The 18863-nt window shown below is 45.0% G+C and overlaps 1 protein-coding gene across 5 annotated transcripts in view; it reads right to left on the bottom strand.

Moving 5' to 3' along the window:
- SLC37A3 (solute carrier family 37 member 3) overlaps positions 1-18863 on the bottom strand; it is a 68398-nt gene that overhangs the window by 28491 nt on the left and 21044 nt on the right. For all 5 annotated transcript variants that reach the window (XM_017880356.1, XM_017880360.1, XM_017880361.1 and 2 more), the window contains exons 4-6: positions 9163-9255; positions 3529-3612; positions 320-465 (exon numbers count right to left, since the gene is read on the bottom strand). In XM_017880356.1, coding sequence (XP_017735845.1) covers positions 320-465; positions 3529-3612; positions 9163-9255 — 323 coding nt within the window. The remainder of the gene's footprint in view (positions 1-319; positions 466-3528; positions 3613-9162; positions 9256-18863) is intronic.

Genomic DNA, 18863 nt, shown 5'->3' with positions numbered 1-18863 from the left:
GCAAATGAGATTTTTATGTTCTCTAAAGAAACGATGAGTAAAATAAAAAATTGAGACCTCCTGACTTGGCCCACACTCAGAATCTGCCCACAGCCCAAAGAGTAGTAGGAATGTGTCTCCTGGGCCGGATCACTTCTAAGGCCCACACCATTTCCAACGCACACCGACGTGAACCTCTCTCTCCCTGAACTCCTCTGACTTGCTAATGAAAGATGTGGGTGATATCTAAGGCATCAAAGCAACTGACTTTGACAAATCTGAAAAATTCATCATGGAAACCACTTAAACAGAGAAATCAGAGAGGAAAGAAATGGCATACCCGGCTTTCCCAAACCAGTTGCCCATAATAGCAACCACACAGGGCCAACCGGTGGACTGCAGCAGGCCGTTCACAATCCACAGGCAGCAGTACAGCCATTTGTTGTAGAAACGCAGCCATTCTGTGAGCGTGCCAAAGACAAACACCTTGAAGAGGAGGAAACAAAAGGAATATGTAACAGCCACAATGAAACTTTCAGGGGATGCCACCCACCCACTTGCTTCAGAGTAGAGACCACATGAAGGATACACTCACACAGCCAGTGCCTGTAAGTCATGTGGCTGGCATCACAGAGGTCCTGCTCAGAGCCACAGTGAGGAGGCAGCCGCCCAATCACTGCCCACCAGAGCGGAGGTGATGTCAAAGACATAAAGTCATTAAGCTATCAGCGCTCCAACTGACATCTTCCAAGACTAAAAAGTGAATTCCTCGTTTGACATTTATTTCCATCTCCTCACCCTCAGACTGTGCATGTGGAGGGAACAGCAACCTCCAGAGGGTTGCTGTGAGGATGGAATGAGCCCAGGGAGGCCACCTTCCCCGGAACAGCGCCAGGCACCACTCTAGGCAGAGGCACGGGGTGAGTGCCAGCCACTGTTACGGCTGCAGCTCCTGAGTTAATCAATGAAAGCGAAACCTATCGAACTTGTGATCTGCTGAATCATTTAGCAGCTTTCATCAAGGGGCTGCTTTTTTCCAGGCATTTTGCTCAAGTGGACATTTTATCTACAGTCAAACTCTATTTTGAGAATACTCTGCATGATTAAAAACTAGCATGTATAATACTGTCTGGTTCTAGTTATAAGACATTCTGGAATAAGCAAAACAGTACACAGAAAAATGATCAGGGGTTGCCAGGGGCTGGAGAAAGGCGGGGCAGTCACAAAACTACTCTTTTGTTGAAAGTCTGAACAATATGCTTAAAAAGGGCAAGTTTATGTACAAACTGCAGTTTTAAAAAATATATAAAAGCAAAAAAGTCTGTACACAGGTTTTAAAATAATATGTTTATATGTGTGGGTGAGCAACTCATAAAAAATAAAGTGCTTCCATCTCTAAAATTTCAAGGGGAAAAAAAGGTTTTACTTACATTCAAATGACAAACACTGAAAAACAATAGTAGGCCAAACGCAGGGACTTGTGCCTCTAATTCCAGTGTTTGGGGAGGCAAAGGAGGGAGGATCACTTAAGGCCAGGAGTTCAAGGATCAACCTGCCAATACAGTGAGACCCCATGACTAAAAAATTTAAAAATTGCTGAGCATGACAGTACACACCTACAGTCCTAGCTACGCAGGAGGCTAAAGTGGAAGGGCTGCTTGAGCTTGGGAGTTCAAGGCTCCAGGATCACACCGCTGCACTCCAGCCTGGGCAGCAAACTGAGACCTTATCTCTAAAAAAAAATAATAATCATAATAAATTAGGGTCTAACTAAACTCCATGGTTTCATTTAATCAACAAAAATTCCTGACTAGAAGCTAGCAAACAATGACGATTAGTCAGATATAGAGGCCGGGCACAGTGGCTCACGCCTGTAATCCCAGCACTTTGGCAGACTGGGGCAGGCAGATCACCTGAGGTCAGGAGTTTGAGACCAGCCTGGCCAACATGGTGAAACCCTGACTCTACTAAAAATACAAAAATTAGCCATGCATGTGATGCACACCTGTAGTCCCAGCTACTCAGGAGGCTGAGTCAGGAGAATGGCTTGAATCCAGGAAGTGGAGGTTGCAGTGAGCCAAGATCATGCCATTGCACTCCAGCCTGGGTGACACAGCAAGACTCCGTTTCAAAAAAAAAAAAAAAAAAAAAGATTAGTCAGATATGGATCCTCCCCTACACAGCACTTGTTTCAAATGCCTCACACACAGAAACTCACAGTCCTCACTGTGAGTCCTCCCAGCCAACCGGGGAGAGGTAATATGCATATCTCCCTCTGAAGCTCACAGAAATCATAAGCTAGGAAACCACAGAAGACAGACAGAAACCCAGGCTGTCCTGGTGTAGGGTATCTGTGATTTTAACCACTCCACGCCCACCCTAAGGGAAAGCAAGACTGAAACAGAAACAACCAAGCTAAGCAGCAGACTGTTTCAAGTGCCTACAAAGAAATGGGCATGGGAGCTCAGAAGAGAGACTGGCGTTCTCAAAGAGGTGTCATTTGGCCAATGCTTGAAGGAGACTGTGAGTTGGACTACGGAGAGCTGAATAGGGGACCATCCAAGGCAGGCAGAACAGCAGGAACAAAAGCACCGAGATAGAAAGGAGCAGGATGGGGCCGGGCACGGTGGCTCACACCTGTAATTCCAGTACTTTGGGAGGCCTAGGTGGGCGGATCGCCTGAGGTCGGGAGTTTGAGACCAGCCTGATCAACATGGAGAAACCCTGTCTCTACTAAAAATAAATAAATCAGTCAGGCATGGTGGCGCATGCTTTGTAATCCCAGCTACTTGGGAGGCTGAGGCACGAGAATTGCTTGAACCCGGGAGGTGGAGGCTGTGGTGAGGCAAGATCGCACCATTCCATTCCAGTCTGGGCAGCAAGAGCGAAACTCCATCTCAAAAATGAAAATTTAAAAAAAGAAAGGAGCAGGATGTTAGTGGCCTGGAAAGCAGTCCAGCTTGGCTGGAGCAAAGGGATGAAGCAGAGTGACAAATATGATGGGAAGGCAGGCTGGGGCCAGGGTCTAGTGAATGCCAGGCCATTTATTCAGACTACTGATTAACTCTGCTGGTGCCTGAGGGACAACAAAGGGACCCGATTAGAATCTTACTTTAAAAAGACTCATCTGGCTAGGCACGGTGGCTCTCGCCTATAATCCCAGCACTTTGGGAGGCCGAGGCAGGAGGATCACTTGAGGTCAGAGATGAGCTTAGCCAACATAGTGAAACCCCATCTCTACTAAAAATACAAAAATCACCTGGGCATGGTGACTTGCACCTATAGTCCCAGCAACTCAGGAGAATCACTTGAACCCAGGAGGCAGCGGTTGCAGTGGGCTGAGATCGCACCACTGCACTCCAGCCTGGGGTAACAGAGCAAGACTCTGTCACAGAAAAAGAAAAAAAAAAGACTCATCTAAGTGAAAAGGCAAATGAGGGATTGGAACACTGAGGATTCATCTTACTATTCTATTCTACAGAGAAGTAGGGGGATTACTTGGATTCTAAAATACCTGACCAAAATAATAATAAGACCTTTTCAACTTACCACGAACGCAGAAGAGCACATGCCGAAAGACAGAACCCACCGCAAATTCAACCGATCCCCAACGATGCCACTGATGAAAAGGCCCTGAAAATAAAGCATTTTCTTTTACAGCTCTCAATAATAACACGGTATGAAAAAGTAACATGCGCTGCAAAGCAAATGAGACACACGCAGACATTATTTAAAATTAACTCTTATTCACATGCCTAGGCTAGCTGTCTACAGGAGTTTCACAAACGTTTCATGAAATGGCAGTGGGCTGGATAACAGGGTCAGTAATAAAGTGAAAACAAAAAAGTTATGAAAATAGAAGGAAAAAAATATTAAAAAAAAAAGGAAATGGCAGTGGGCTTCTGCATACTCTACCACAAACACACCAAAATTCAGGGCAAACTTTGGTTTTACTTGATTCCCTAACTGGAAAAAAATAAATAAGAATGACTCTAATGAAACAAGCACACAAATACATTCCATTTTCTAGACTAGATGAATTCCTACCCATCAGTGATAAGCTCTCCCAAAGGGATTCCTCTTAGCCATCTGCACTCTGGGTTAACATGTGTTACCACACACCCTGCAGTTTCAGTTCCAAACTTGTAAAAAGTGGAATAGAAGGTTCCAGGGCACACTAGCTGCCTGTTGAATCTGACCCTTGGGTTTCATGACATCCCAAGGCAGGGAGAGTAGGAAGGCAGAGACAATAATTAGTTGGAGACAGGTTCTGCCTTCTACTCTCCTCCCACTGAGTGGCAGGAATTAAAATGCTGAGATCATGGCAGGAAGTGAGACTGAAGACCTTAAGGGCCGCAGACTTTGGGTTTCTTCCATAAATATTTAAAATGTCTTGACTTAAAACCTAAATTCAGTTAGGACCAGGTGTTTCTGATAAATTGAGTATCTCTACATCATTAGAAAAACTTGGCTGGGCGTGGCGTCTCACGCCTGTAATCCTAGCACTTTGGGAGAGGGGAGAATTGCTTGAGGCCAATAGTTCAAGACCAAACTGGCCAACATAGCAAGAACCCATCTCTAAAAAAAAAAACATGACCAAGTGCAGTAGCTCACACCTGTAAACCCAGCACTTTGGGAGGCCGAGGTGGGTGGATCACCTGAGGTGAAGAGTTCAAGACCAGCCTGACCGACATGGTGAAACCCTGTCTCTACTTAAAATACAAAAATTAGCCATGCACGGTGGCACGTGCCTGTAATCCCAGCTACTCGGGAGGCTGAGGCAGGAGAATTACTTGAACCCAGGAGCCGGAGCTTGCAGTGAGCCAAGATCGCGCCACTGCACTCCAGCCTAGGCGATAGAGTGAGACTCCATCTCAAAAAAAAAAAAAAAAAAAAATGAGAAGATAAATTTAAATATGAATGTTTCTCCCTCATTATCATCAAGCTTCCTCATCCTAAGAGAACTGTGTCAGCCTTAAAGTAGATTCTATGTTGTCTAGCTGCCCCTCACATGGACTTATGCTACACAGAACAAAAGGGATGAAGAAAATCTCAATTCTGCTTCAGATGACATAACAATACATGCTTTTTTTTTTGAGACAGTCTCACTCTGTCGTCTAGGCTGAAATGCAATGGTGCGATCTTGGCTCACTGTAGCCTCTGCCTCCTAGGTTCAAGCGATTCTCCTGCCTCAGCCTCCCAAGTAGCTGGGACTACAAATGTGCACCACCATGCCTGGCTAATTTTTGTATTTTTAGTAGAAATGGGGTTTCACCATGTTGGCTAGACTGGTCTCGAACTCCTGACCTCAGGTGATCCACCCGCCTCAGCCTCCCAAAGTGCTGGGTGGCATTACAGGCGTGAGCCACCGTGCCCCGCCAGAATCAATACACTGTTTTGCTGCAGAAAGCAAAATGACCCTAAGTTACAGAAGGAAGTACAGCTCAAGATAAAAAACCATGACCACTGATTTTTCATGGCACTGATCTTTTATGTCCTAAATCTATTTATTCCTCTAGATGACTCTATAGATGAGGAAACTAAATACCAAAAAAGGTTAAGTTCTACTTTGCAACCAAGTTTAACACAGCTAGTTAATCATGGCAGAGTTGGCCTTTCCAGTAAACTACACTGCCTCTTAAAATGGTCCCTGAAGGAAATGAGTGGCTCCAAGAGAAGCAAGTACCCTGTCACCAGCTCTAGCCAAAGCCCAGTGCCCCTATCTGGGGATTTTATACAGACTAAATGAATGACCAAAGAACCATTCCAACTGTTTCTCTGTTTCCTCTTTGAAGAAAAGATACTCTTAATAATTAAAGAGGCCGGGCGCGGTGGCTCAAGCCTGTAATCCCAGCACTTTAGGAGGCCGAGACGGGTAGATCACAAGGTCAGGAGATCGAGACCATCCTGGCTAACACGGTGAAACCCCGTCTCTACTAAAAAATACAAAAAACTAGCCGGGCGAGGTGGCGGGCGCCTGTAGTCCCAGCTGCTCGGGAAGCTGAGGCAGGAGAATGGCGTGAACCCAGGAGGCGGAGCTTGCAGTGAGCTGAGATCCGGCCACTGCACTCCAGCCTGGGCGACAGAGCGAGACTCCGTCTCAAAAAAAAAAAATAATAATAATAATAATAATAATAATTAAACAAATAGGCTGGGCGCAGTGGCTCATGCCTGTAATCCCACCCAGAACTTTGGGAGGTTGAGGCGGGCGGATAATTTGAGGTCAGGAGTTCGAGACCAGCCTGACCAACATGGTAAAACCCCATCTCTACTAAAAATACAAAAAAAATTAGGAGGGCATGGTGGCACATGTCTGCAGTCCCAGCTACTCGAGAGGCTGAGGCAGAAGAATTGCTTGAACCCAGGGGGCGGAGGCTGCAGTGAGCCGAGATTGTGCCACTGCACTCCAGCCTGGGCAACAGAGCGAGACTCCGTCTCAAAAAAAATAAATAAATACATATATATATATACACACACACACACACATATAGGCCAGGTGTGGTAGCTCACGCCTGTAATCCCAGCACTTTGGAAGGCAGAGGTGGGCAGATCAACTGAGGACAGGAGCTCGAGACCAGCCTGGCCAACATGGTGAAACCCCGTCTCTACTAAAAATACAAAAATTAGCTGGGCATGGTGGCGTGCACCTGTAATCCCAGTTACCCAGAAGGCTGAGGCAGGAGAATTGCTGGAACCCGGGAGGCAGAGGCTACAGTGACGTGAGATCGCACCACTGCACTCCAGCCTGGGCGACAGAGCAAGTCTGCATCTCAAAACAGAAATAATAAATAAAATAAAATAAATAAATAAATAAAAATAATTAACTAAATAAACATTTAGAAACTACTTCAGGACTTTTACCCAGTATTTCACATTGCCTGAACATTGAGAATTAAAAGGCGTTTTTTTTTTTTTTTTTTTGAGACGGAGTCTCGCTCTGTCGCCTGGGCTGGAGTGCAGTGGCCGGATCTCAGCTCACTGCAAGCTTCGCCTCCCGGGTTTACGCCATTCTCCTGCCTCAGCCTCCCGAGTAGCTGGGACTACAGGCGCCAGCCACCTCGCCCGGCTAGCTTTTTGTATTTTTTAGTAGAGACGGGGTTTCACTGTGTTAGCCAGGATGGTCTCGATCTCCTGACCTCGTGATCCGCCCGTCTCGGCCTCCCAAAGTGCTGGGATTACAGGCTTGAGCCACCACGCCCGGCCTAAAAGGCGTTTTTAATAAGGCACACTTAAAGACAGCATCTTATATGCTGGGGAGAAAAGGAAGACTACTCTCACAGTCCACGTTCCAGCTGCTGCCACCGTAGGCTCCAGAACTCTAATGTGGGAGCCACCACAGCCGTTCCTACAGCAAGCCAGAGATGTCAGCGGCCTATCCTTATGCTGAATTACTCCTCACCACCATGGAATGTCTCCCAGGATGCTACCTCTCCAGGATCCCACCTTCCTTTTTTTTTTTTTTGAGACAGAATCTAATTTTGCCATCCAGGCTGGAGTGCAGTGGCACAATCTCAGCTCACTGCAACCTCCTCCTCCTGGGTTCAAGTAATTCTCCTGCCTCAGCCTCCCAAGTAGCTGGGACTACAGGCACCCACATCTGGCTAATTTTTGTATTTTTATTGGAAACGGGGTTTCTTCATGTTGGCCAGGATGGTCTCAAACTCCTGACTCCAAGTTATCCAACCGCCTCGGCTTCCCAAAGTGCTAGGATTACAGGCGTGAGCCCACACCCAACCCCACCTTCCTTACCACTCCACCCCCGCCACCTGGCCCATTCCTCACCCACCTCTGAGGACTGGAAGCCCTAGGGCTCAGGCTTCACACCTCTTCCCTGCCCTCGCCTGTTCCCTTGATCAATTCATGCAGCTTCACAGTTTTGATCTATAAATCATCTAAAAGGGAAGGCGTGGTGGCTCATGCCTGTAATCCCAGCACTTGGGAGGCCAAGGCAGGCAGATCGCCTGAGGTCAGAAGTTTGAGATCAGCCTCAAACTTTTGACCTCAAATTCTCAAATTCTACTAAAAAAATACAAAATTAGCCGGGCGTGGTGGTGCATGCCTGTAATCCCAGCTACTCGGGAGGCTGAGGCAGGAGAATTGCTTGAACCCGGGAAGCGGAGGTTGCAGTGAGCCGAGATCGTGCCATTGCACTCCAGCCTGGGTGACAAGAGCAAAACTCTGTCTCAAAAATAAAAAAAAAATAATAAAGGCCAAGGATGTGTATCTTCAGCCTGAACCTACACCTTGAACTCCGACTCAATGACCAAGCGTCTGCTCTTCATCATCTGGGCAGTAGTGGTCAAATGTAATGCATCCAAAAGTGAGTCCTCAAATCTTTCTATCTCCCCAGTTTCCCCTCCGCCATGACACTTCCACCCTGGAGGTGTTCTTCACACATTTCTCTTACATTCCACATTCAAGAGGGAAAAAATATTGGCTTTACCTCCAACACACTACTAAAATCTACTTTCCTGCAACCTGTTACTGCTATGCTGGACCCAAGCCAACATCATCCTTCACCTCCAAAGAACTCAGCTCCCAGAGCAAGTGCGCCTGTCCAAACCTAAGTCAGGTCCTGCCGCTGCTCTGCACAAAACCTTCCAGCAGCTCCCATCGCACTCAAGGTTAAAGCCAAAGCCCCCACAAAGGCACCAAAACCCTACAGATCTGAGCCCCACCACAACTCTGGCCTCACTTCTTACAGCTCTGATCCAAGCACACCGACCTCAGTCACCTGCTTGGGTCTTCACTCAAATGCCCGCTGCCTCCTGAGGTCTCCCAGCTATGCTACTTAAAATTACAACCTCACCCGGGCCCCTTTAGTCCCCCTTCTCTGCTTTATTTTCCTCCATTGCACTTATCACCTTCAAATGTACTCTACAATTTATTTATAGCATTTGGTGACTGTCTCCCCAAGCTCCCCGCCGAAGAACACAGGCTCCATAAAGGCAGGGCATTTTTGTATTGTTCAGGATAAATTCCCATTGACATGTGCTACATGAGCAATAAATATCTGTTGAATGAATTAATAAATGAATGGGAAAAATAAAAAATATAAACTTCAGAAATACTGAACTCTGCCTCGGTCAGCAAATTCAAAATCCCTTACACATTTCGTAAGGCTCAGTGTTGTTTCCTTTTACATTTTTCTTTACCTTTAAACCCCAGAGTTCTAAAACTTACCACAGCATAGGAGAAGAGGAAAATGGTATCCAGTGTTCCGAGGAAAAGAGTTGCTTTCTCTGCACTGGGGAACAAATGGTTGCTGCTCCAGATCTATGGTAAGACAGCAGGAACGGGTCAGTCCCTGTGGAATCTGCTAGGGCTTTCTGTTTCCCAAAGCCCCTTCACAAACACTTCCAAAACACCAGTAATGCTCAAGACCAACTTTTACTTCAAATGCATTTAGAAATAACTAGTATAGCCGGGCGCGGTGGCTCACACCTGTAATCCCAACACTTTGGGAAGCCAAGGCAGGCAGATCACCTTAGGTCAGGAGTTTGAGACCAGCCTGACCAACATGGAGAAAGCCCATCTCTACTAAAAATACAAAATTAGTTGGGCGTAGTGGCACATGCCTGTAATCCCAGCTACTTGGGAGGCTGAGGCACAAGAATTGCTTGAACCCAGGAGGCGGAGGTTGCAGTGAGCAGAGATCGCACCATTGCACTCCAGCCTGGACAACGAGAGCAAAATTCTGTCTCAAAAAAGAAAAGAAAAGAAATAACTAGTTTTTTTTTTTTTGCTTTTATTATTTTTAAATGACACATAATAATTGTACATATTAAGGGAGTAGAGTGTGATATTTCAACATATATGCAACATGCAATGATCAAATCAGGGCAATTAACCTATCACCTCAAACATGTATCATTAGAATGCCCAAACGCTAGTGACTCAGTCAATTAAGTGAGAAAGTGGGGCAGTAAGTTTAAAAGCAGACATTTATAAAAAATAAATTCTGATTATAATCTTTTTGTTTGGCAGAATTCAATATCCAATCAATTAGAAATTATGCCTACCATCTAGGGCCATACCACCCTGAAAGCATGCGATCTCATCTGATACAGCTAGTTAAGTGGGGTCAGGCCTGGTTACTACTTGGATGGGAGAAATTAAGTCTAACTCCATCTAAGGAAACATTTTATAATACTCTTCAAAAATAATTTCCTACTGATCAGTGGTTGCCTAGGGCTGAGGGAAGCAAGAAGGGCTAACAAGGGGTAAAGAGAATCTAGGGGGTGATGTTCTCTATCTTGGAATAGTTACAACACTGTATGTGTTTATCAAAACTGTAGAACTGTATACTAAAAGGTAATTATAAATCACATCTTGATTTTAAAACGAAAAAAAGTGTCCTTCATTAACCTACTTCAATCAAATCACAATGTCTTGCCAACTTTATTATCTTTCTAGTCTGGTACTCAGAAAACTTATAATCCCAACTCTATGCTTAAGAATTTGTTGCCCTACAGGAGAATGGTGTGAACCCAAGAGGCGGAGCTTGCAGTGAGCCGAGATCGTGCCACTGCACTACAGCCCGGGTGACAAGAGCGATACTCCGTCTCAAAAAAAAAAAAAAGAAGAAGAATTTGTTGCCCTAGAGAGCCACTTATCCCAATACTTCTCAGCTTCTTCATAGGCACACATAGAAAATGATCTTCGTACAACACACTGGGGTAAACTGAAGAAGATGTTCAAGGTCAGAGTTAATTGGACTGGGAATATCCACCAGTCTAAAATCAGTAGGAGGCTATCCCAAGCCCCACCTAGCAACCCCAGGAGCTTAGGGAAGGGAGATCGCATCCCACCTACAACCCAATCATGACAAAACAGCTGAGCAGCTCTCAGAGTACCTCAGTGGCCAGTCTGTAGAACCACAAAACGAGTTAAGTTCTATTTTTATTATTTTTTTATTTTTTTGAGATGGAGTCTCACTCCATTGCCCAAGCTGGAGGGCAGTGACGCGATCCTGGCTCACTGCAACCTCCACTTCCTGGGTGCAAAGGATTCTCCTGCCTCAGCCTCCCTCAGCTAGGATTACAGGCACGTGCCACCATGCCCAGATAGTTTTTGTATTTTTAGTAGAGATGGGGTTTTGCCATGTTGACCATGCTGGTCTTGAAATCCCGACCTCAAGTGATTTGCCAGCCTCCACCTCCCAAAGTGCTGAGATTACAGGCGTGAACCACTGCACCCAGCCGAGAGCTAGGTTCTTTCTAACTGCAAAATGCCATGTATGATTCTGCAGGATGTTTATATTCTTCAGCTGTGTTGAAATGAATCCAGTTTTTTAACTTCCTTTAGGATAAGAACCAAGTCTTACACATATTTATACAGGGTCTAACAGTGAAAATAACCCATGGTTATTTTGTCAGTATCTTTTGTAATGAATTAAATAATGTCCATTCATTTTCATTTTAAAGAAAGAGGAGCAGGATATACGAAACCAGGCCATGAGAGGAACCACTGAAGGAAATGGAAATATAAATTTATGCTGAAAAAGAGAGACACAGGGGATCTGTGAAAAGTTATCCTCAATTTTATGAAGGGCCAGTGGTGGAAAAAAGATCTGAGTTAGTTTACAGAACTTTCAAAAATGTAATGGGCTGCTTCATGGTGTAGTGAATTTCCCCCACAACAGACATCCCTGAGGGAAACGGGAAGGTAATTTCTCAAAGATACAGAAGGGGTTCTTCAACAGGATGGGAGATGGACCAGATCATAGCCCCCCAACTGTGGTCCACGGAACTCGGGTAGACGGAGAGGCCTCCAGAGCCTTCCTCCAAGGGGGTCTGCAAGGTCAAAATTATTTGCACCACATTAAAATGTGATGTCCTTTCGACTTTGTTCCCTTCTGCACTGGAGAGGAACTGCCGCACCTTAGCATAAGCCAAGGCAGTAATGCCAGACAGCACTAGTAATCACCATATTGCTCACTGCAACATCCTCACAATAAAAAACCAAAAAAGGACTGGGCGGCTCACACCTGTAATCCCGGCACTTTGGGAGGCCCAGGAGGGTGGATCACTTGAAGTCAAAAGTTCAAGACCAGCCTGACCAACATGGTGAAACCCCATCTCTGCTAAAATTATAAAAATTAGCCGGGTGTGGTGGCGGGTGCTTGCAATCCCAGCTACTCGGGAAGCTGAGGCAGTAGAATTCCTTGAACCTGAGAGGAGGAGGTTGCACTGAACTGAGATTGTGCCACTGTACTTCAGCCTGGGTGACAGAGTGAGACTCTATCTCAAAAAAAAAAAAAAGCCAGTGTCACATAAGACTGTCCTTCACGAAGCAGTAAAAATTTTTAATTTTATAAACTGTAGGTCCTTGAGTAAAATAATTTTCTTTTCTTTTCTTTTTTTTTTTTTTTTTTGAGACACAGCCTCACTCTGTCGCCCGGGCTTGAGTGCAGTGGTGGGATCTCGGCTCACTGCAACCTCTGCCTCCCGGGTTCAGACGATTCTCCTGCCTCAGGCTCCTGAGTAGTTGAAATTACAGGCACGTGCCACCATGCCCAGCTAATTTTTGTAATTTTAGTAGAGACAGGGTTTCACCATGTTGGTCAGGCTGATCTCAAACTCCTGACCTCGTGATCTGCTCCCCTCAGCCTCCCAAAGTGCTGGGATTATAGGAGTGAGCCACTGCATCCGGCCAATAATTTTTCATATTCTGTGTCAGTAAGTAGAAAGTCTGCAAGAACCACTTCTGCTACCAAAGCAGCTGGAACGTATTTTGACTTGAAAGACTGAGAAACTAGTTACTCAGATTTGAGTATTTGGCAGGGATTGCCTCAGACATGAATGAAATGAGCCTGTCACTTTAAAGATCCAAAGAACAACACAGACCAATGGATCTTAATGTACGAGTATTCCAAAGTGCACCGATACAGTTTCAGATTCCATCACCGGAACTAATTTTTAAGAAATTATCACTTATCCAAATTTTGCTGTAGTACCAAAGACAAATGAACATCCACAACTAGCTGAAAAGGCTACAAAAACACTTCCCTCTTTTCTAACTTCAAACCTGTGAAAAGGTCAAATTTTCTTCCTATATTTCAAAGAATTTTTTTTTTTTGAGATGGGGTCTCATTATGTTGCCCAGGTTGCTCTTGAAATCCTAGGCTCAAGCGATCCAGCAATAGCTTCCTGAGTATGTGGGTCTACAGACACACTCCACCATGCCCAGCTAAAGATCTTTGAATAGGCCGGTCGCGGTGGCTCACGCCTGTAATCCCAGCACTTTGGGAGGCCGAGACGGGCGGATCACGAGGTCAGCAGATCGAGACCATTCTGGCTAACACGGTGAAACCCCGTCTCTACTAAAAAATACAAAAAACTAGCCGGGCGAGGTGGCGGGCGCCTGTAGTCCCAGCTACTCGGGAGGCTGAGGCAGGAGAATGGTGTAAACCCGGGAGGCGGAGCTTGCAGTGAGCTGAGATCCAGCCACTGCACTCCAGCCTGGGAGACAGAGCAAGACTCCGTCTCAAATTAAAAAAAAAAAAAAAGATCTTTGAATAAACTCTGCAACACACTGAATTCAAAGGAGACATGAAAACCCACTATCTCCTATTAACAGACATGAAATGATGTGCAAAACTGTAAAACAATGCCACTCATTATTTTGTTTTGAAAAGTCATTTTCAGATGTTATTTATGTCAATATTTATTGACTTATTTAATTCATTAAAATGCAATCCCAAAAACTCCAATGTATTTTTTAAATTCTCAGCTTTAATTTCTAAACTAGTATCTATAGATATAAACCCATATAACCAAAAACATTTTGGGGTCCTATGACCAAAAAGCTAGAAAATGCTTGGACTAAATCATTTCTGAGGTACTTACTAATTACAATATCCTGGCATTTCTGAGATGGGTTGTTACAGAAAGAAATTTTGATTTTAGGCCAGGTACAGTGGCTCATGCCTACCATCCCAAGCACTCTGGGAGGCCGAGACAGGTCAGTCACTTGAGGTCAGGAGTTTGAGACCAGCCTGGCCAACATGGCAAAGCCCCATCTCTACGAAAAAATATAAAAACTAGCCAGGCGCGGTGGCATGTGCCTGTAGGCCCAGCTACTCGTGAGACTGAGGCAGAAGAACTGCTTGAACCCAGAGACGCAGAGGTTGCAGTGAGCTGAGATTATGCCACTGTACTCCAGCCTGAGTGACAAAGCAAGACACAATCTCAAAAAAAAAAAAAAAAATTGATTTTAGAATATTTAAAGAGGCTGGGTGCAGTAGCTCATGCTTATAATCCAACACTCTGGGAGGCCTAGGCAGGAGGATCCCTTGAGACCAGGAGTTCAAGACCAGCATAGGCAACATGGTGAGAACCGCCCCCCATCGCTACAAAAATAAAAATAAATTACCTGGGCATGGTGGTGCACACCTGTAGTGCCAGAGTACAGGAGGCTGAGATGGGGAGATCGCTTGAGCCCAGGACTTCAAGGCTGCAGTGAGCTATGATCATGCCACTACTCCAACCTGAGCAACAGCGCAAGACCCCGTCTTAAAAAACAAACAAGGCCGGCGCGGTGGCTTACGCCTGAAATCCCAGCACTTTGGGAGACCGAGATGGGGGGATCATGAGGCCAGGAGTTTGAGACCAGCCTGGCCAATATGGTGAAACCCCATCTCTATTAAAAATACAAAAATTAGCCAGGTGTGGTGGCACACGCCTGTAGTCCCAGCTACTCAGGAGGTTGAGGCAGAAGAATTGCTTCAACCCAGGAGGCAAAAGTTGCAGTGAGCCAAGATTGTGCCACTGCACTCCGGCCTGGGTGACAGATCAAGACTGCACCTCAAAAAAAAAAAAAGAAAAAAAAAAACACAGGCCGGGCACAGTGGCTTATGCTTGTAATCCTAGCACTTTGGAAGGCAGGGGCACGTGGATTGCCTGAGCTCAGGAGTTCAAGTTCGAGACCAGCCTGGGCAACACGGTGAACCCTCATCTCTACTAAAATACAAAAAATCAGCTGGGCATGGTGGTGTGCACCTGTAATCCCAGCTACCCCGTAGACTTAGGAGAATTTGCTTGAACCTGGGAGGCAGAAATTGCAGTGAACTGAGAGAGCGCCATTGCACTCCAGCCTGAGATACAGGGCAAGACTCCGTCTCAAAAAAAAAAAAAAAAAAAAAAATTAAATTTAAAAGAATATTAAAGAGAAAAATTGCAATCAGCAATTTTAAAAAATATCTTTATTTTTAATCCATGTCAAATGAGTAATGTGCCCACGTTGTAACAAGGTCCAAGGGTGGCACATCTCACACGTGTGTGAATACTCAATAATCCAGCTTATGAACTACAGAAGAATCAAAGAAATATATCTTTAACAAAAAATAAAATCCCCAAATCATAAACAAATAATAAAGTGTGATTCCAAAGCAGTGGAACTAATTTCTGGGTGGCTTCTGGAACCAATCTGGTTACTTTAATGCCACTTCACGCATACTTTGAAGACGCGTTCTATCCAAGATGAGAAAGCAGTGCAGGCTCACACACCTGACATCAAACAGTATTTTCAGCAATGCCAATCTGGGGTCCTAAATGTCTTCAATTAGAGTGACATTCCCACATTTTCCCTGCAACCACAGTCTTCCATCCTTGTGTGCCCACCAGACTCATCAGGACCCATGATTAAGCCCTGCTGGGTACCCGCACCAGTGTGAGCTAGAGACAAGGACCTTATTAAGCAGCTGCTCAAGGTTGTAGGTTTTCTTTACTCCTCTAAGAAGTTACCGAAAACTCCCTGCAGGTGTGGCTTTTGCAAGAATTAACAGATTTTAAACAGCTTTTTTTCTCCTTCACTGCCAGAATTCAGTTGAAATATATTTTTTGACTGTTGACTTAAATGGAAAACAAAACCGAACCAAAAACTAAAAGAAGAAAGTAGGACTAACAAACAGATGCAGGAAACAGGGTAACAGAAAAAAGCCTAGAGAAGAAAGTTAACATCAATAACATAGCTCAGATCAGGATGACTATACTACTTGGTTAGTCGTGTTCCAGTTATTCATAGTGAACCATCCAATGTTTAATGGAAGTCACCAATACAACTAAGTCAACATGCTAAATGTGATTCAACCTGGTCTGAGCGTACGTTTGATATGAACTTATCAGCCTGAATGTACTGCAGGGTTTTCTTGTATTGTGCTGGGGGGACTATATAAGCTACTACACTTGCTCGATGTGAGGTACTTCCTGTGCACACACTAAAGGTCCCTGTGCGGGTTTCCCAGGTGAGAATGTTTATAACAGAATAAGGGCTATGCAGGAGGACAGGGGAGGCTCACTAACATGGAAGGGCTTCCTCAAAGTGGTGAGCAGAGGATGGACGATAGGCCAACTTATGCATGTGGTTCTTTGCACAAGGCAGAGTGGAACATGTTTACGTGGGAATCTACCAAGTAGCTGTGCATAAGGTTGAGATGGAATCTCCAAAGACACTTTTTGGAACAGGGTCTTGCTCTGTCACCCAAGCTGGAGTGCAGTGGCACAAACATGGCTCACTGCAGCCTTGACCTCCAGAGACCAAATCATCCTCCCACCTCAGCCTCCTAAGTAGCTGGGAGTACAGATATGTGCGACCATACCCAGCTAAATTTTTTTTTTTTTTTTTTTTTGAGACAGTCTCACTCTGTCACCCAAGCTGGAATGCAATGGCATGATCTCAGCTCACTGCAAACTCCACCTCCCGGGTTCAAGCCATTCTCCTGCCTCAGCCTCCCAAGAAGCTGGGACTACAGACATGCACCACTATACCCAGCTAATTTTTGTATTTTCAGTAGAGATGGAGTGTCGCCATCTTGGCCAGGCTGCTCTCAAACTCCTAACCTCAAGTGATCTGCGCGCCTCGGCCTCCCAAAGTGTTTTTTTGTTTTTTTTGTGTTTTTTTTTCATTTTTGTAGAGACAGTGGTCTCTCTACATTGCCCAGACTAGTCTCAAACTCCTGGGCTCAAGCAATCCTCCTGCCTAGGCCTCCCAAAGTGGTGGGATTACAGGCCTGAGCCATCGGGCCTGGCCCAAGACACTTTAAATTCTTCTTCCTTCTCCTGGGGATAATTTTAGATTCTCTAGCACCATTCTCATGTAAGAACTGTACATATTTTTATTATAGATTTTAGCTGAGTTGTTCTCAAATATAAGATCTAGTGATTATTATCTACAGACATAGATTTTATGTTTATTATGTTTACTTACCATTTCCAACGTTTGTCCATGTCAGTGGATCTATTATAAGTTCTAAAGGTAACAGAGACTGTGTTTGCTGAACTCTTTTTGTAAAACACCCAGAGCTAAGCATAAAATGAAAGCTATAAAAGGTACTTTTAGGATGCTATTTAGAGCACTTAAGAAATGTTTTCTGTTAAACTTTCTAACTTTTAAAATATATAAGCAAAATATTTATTTAGCTGGCCATGATGGCACACACCTGTAGTCCCAGCTACTCAGGAGGCTGAGACAGGAGGATCGTTTGAGTCCAGGAGTTCAAGTATGGCCTGGGCAACATAGCAAGAGCCCTATCTCTTAAAAAATAATTTAACAACTTTTTAAAATTAAAAATTAATGAAAGAGGCCTCTGGGCCTGGCCTCTTCCAGACTTCACACCACACCGGCCTCTTCCCTTTGCTGAGTTTACCTCATATCCTCTCACTGGAATAAATTACAGCCACATGTACGCTATGTTGAGTCCTCCTAGTTAATCACCAAACTGGGGGTGGTCTTGGGAACCCCCAACCCAGTTACTTAAAATAAAGGCAGCCTTAGGCAATCCAACTGGAAATCTAGCGCCTAAATGAAATCCTCTTTTTCTCTATATTGTTCAGGCTGTACCTGAAATCCCACAATTAGTGCTCAGTGTCACTAAACTACAGCTGAAGGAGCCAAGAATGTTTTGCCTAAACAGAAACTTACAGAGACAGGGAGGAATTTTCTTCAAAAGCTGAATAAAAATGTAAGCATCCACCTCACACAACAGCAAGTTTCTTCTGCCTAGAACTACTGAAGCAGAAGCTGGATGGTTATCTTCCAAGAATGACAAAGAAAGATTCCAATCTGGGAGGGTAGGGTGCATGATCTCTCTACGACCACTTCCATCTTTAAGATTTATGATCTGGGCCAGGGGCGGTGACTCACACCTGTAATCCCAGCACTTTGGGAGGCTGAGGCAGGAGGATCACGAGGTCAAGAGATCAAGACCATCCTGGCCAACATGGTGAAACCCTGTCTCTACTAAAAAATACAAAAAGTAGCCGGGCATGGTGGCGGGCGCCTGTAGTCCCCAGCTACTCGGGAGGCTGATGCAGGCGAATCGCTTGAACCTGGGAGGTAGATGTTGCAGTGAGCCGAGATCACACCACTGCACTCCAGCCTGGCAAAAGGGTAAGACTCCATCTCAAAAAAAAAAAAAAAAGATTTATGACTCTAGCCAGGGGCAGAGGCTCAGGCCTGTAATACCAACACCATGGGAGGCCGAGGCAGGCAGATCACTTGAGGTCAGGAATTAGACTAGCCTGGCCAACATGGCGAAACCCCTTCTCTACGAAAAATACAAAAATTAGCTGGGTGTCGTGGTGCATGCCTGTAATCCCAGCTACTTGGGAGGCTTGAACCCCAGAGGTGGAGGTTGCAGTGAGCCAAGATTGCGCCTGACTTCAAGGCACATAAGCAAGATACAAACAAATGAAACACGCTGGGCGCAATGGCTCATACCTGTAACCCTAAAACTTTGGGAAGCCAAGGACGGAAGATGGCTTGAGTCCAGGAGTTCAAGACCAGCCTGGGCAACAGGGCAAGAGGCTGTCTCTACAAAAAAATATATATATATATATTTTTTTTTTTTGAGACGGAGTCTCGCTCTGTAGCCCAGGCTGGAG

This window comes from Rhinopithecus bieti, unplaced genomic scaffold, assembly GCF_001698545.2.
Source record: "Rhinopithecus bieti isolate Rb0 unplaced genomic scaffold, ASM169854v2 scaffold_11401, whole genome shotgun sequence".
NCBI classification, from domain to species: domain Eukaryota; kingdom Metazoa; phylum Chordata; class Mammalia; order Primates; family Cercopithecidae; genus Rhinopithecus; species Rhinopithecus bieti.
The sequence above is the reverse complement of the archived record's forward strand: the minus strand, read 5'-3'. Positions and strand labels throughout refer to the sequence as shown.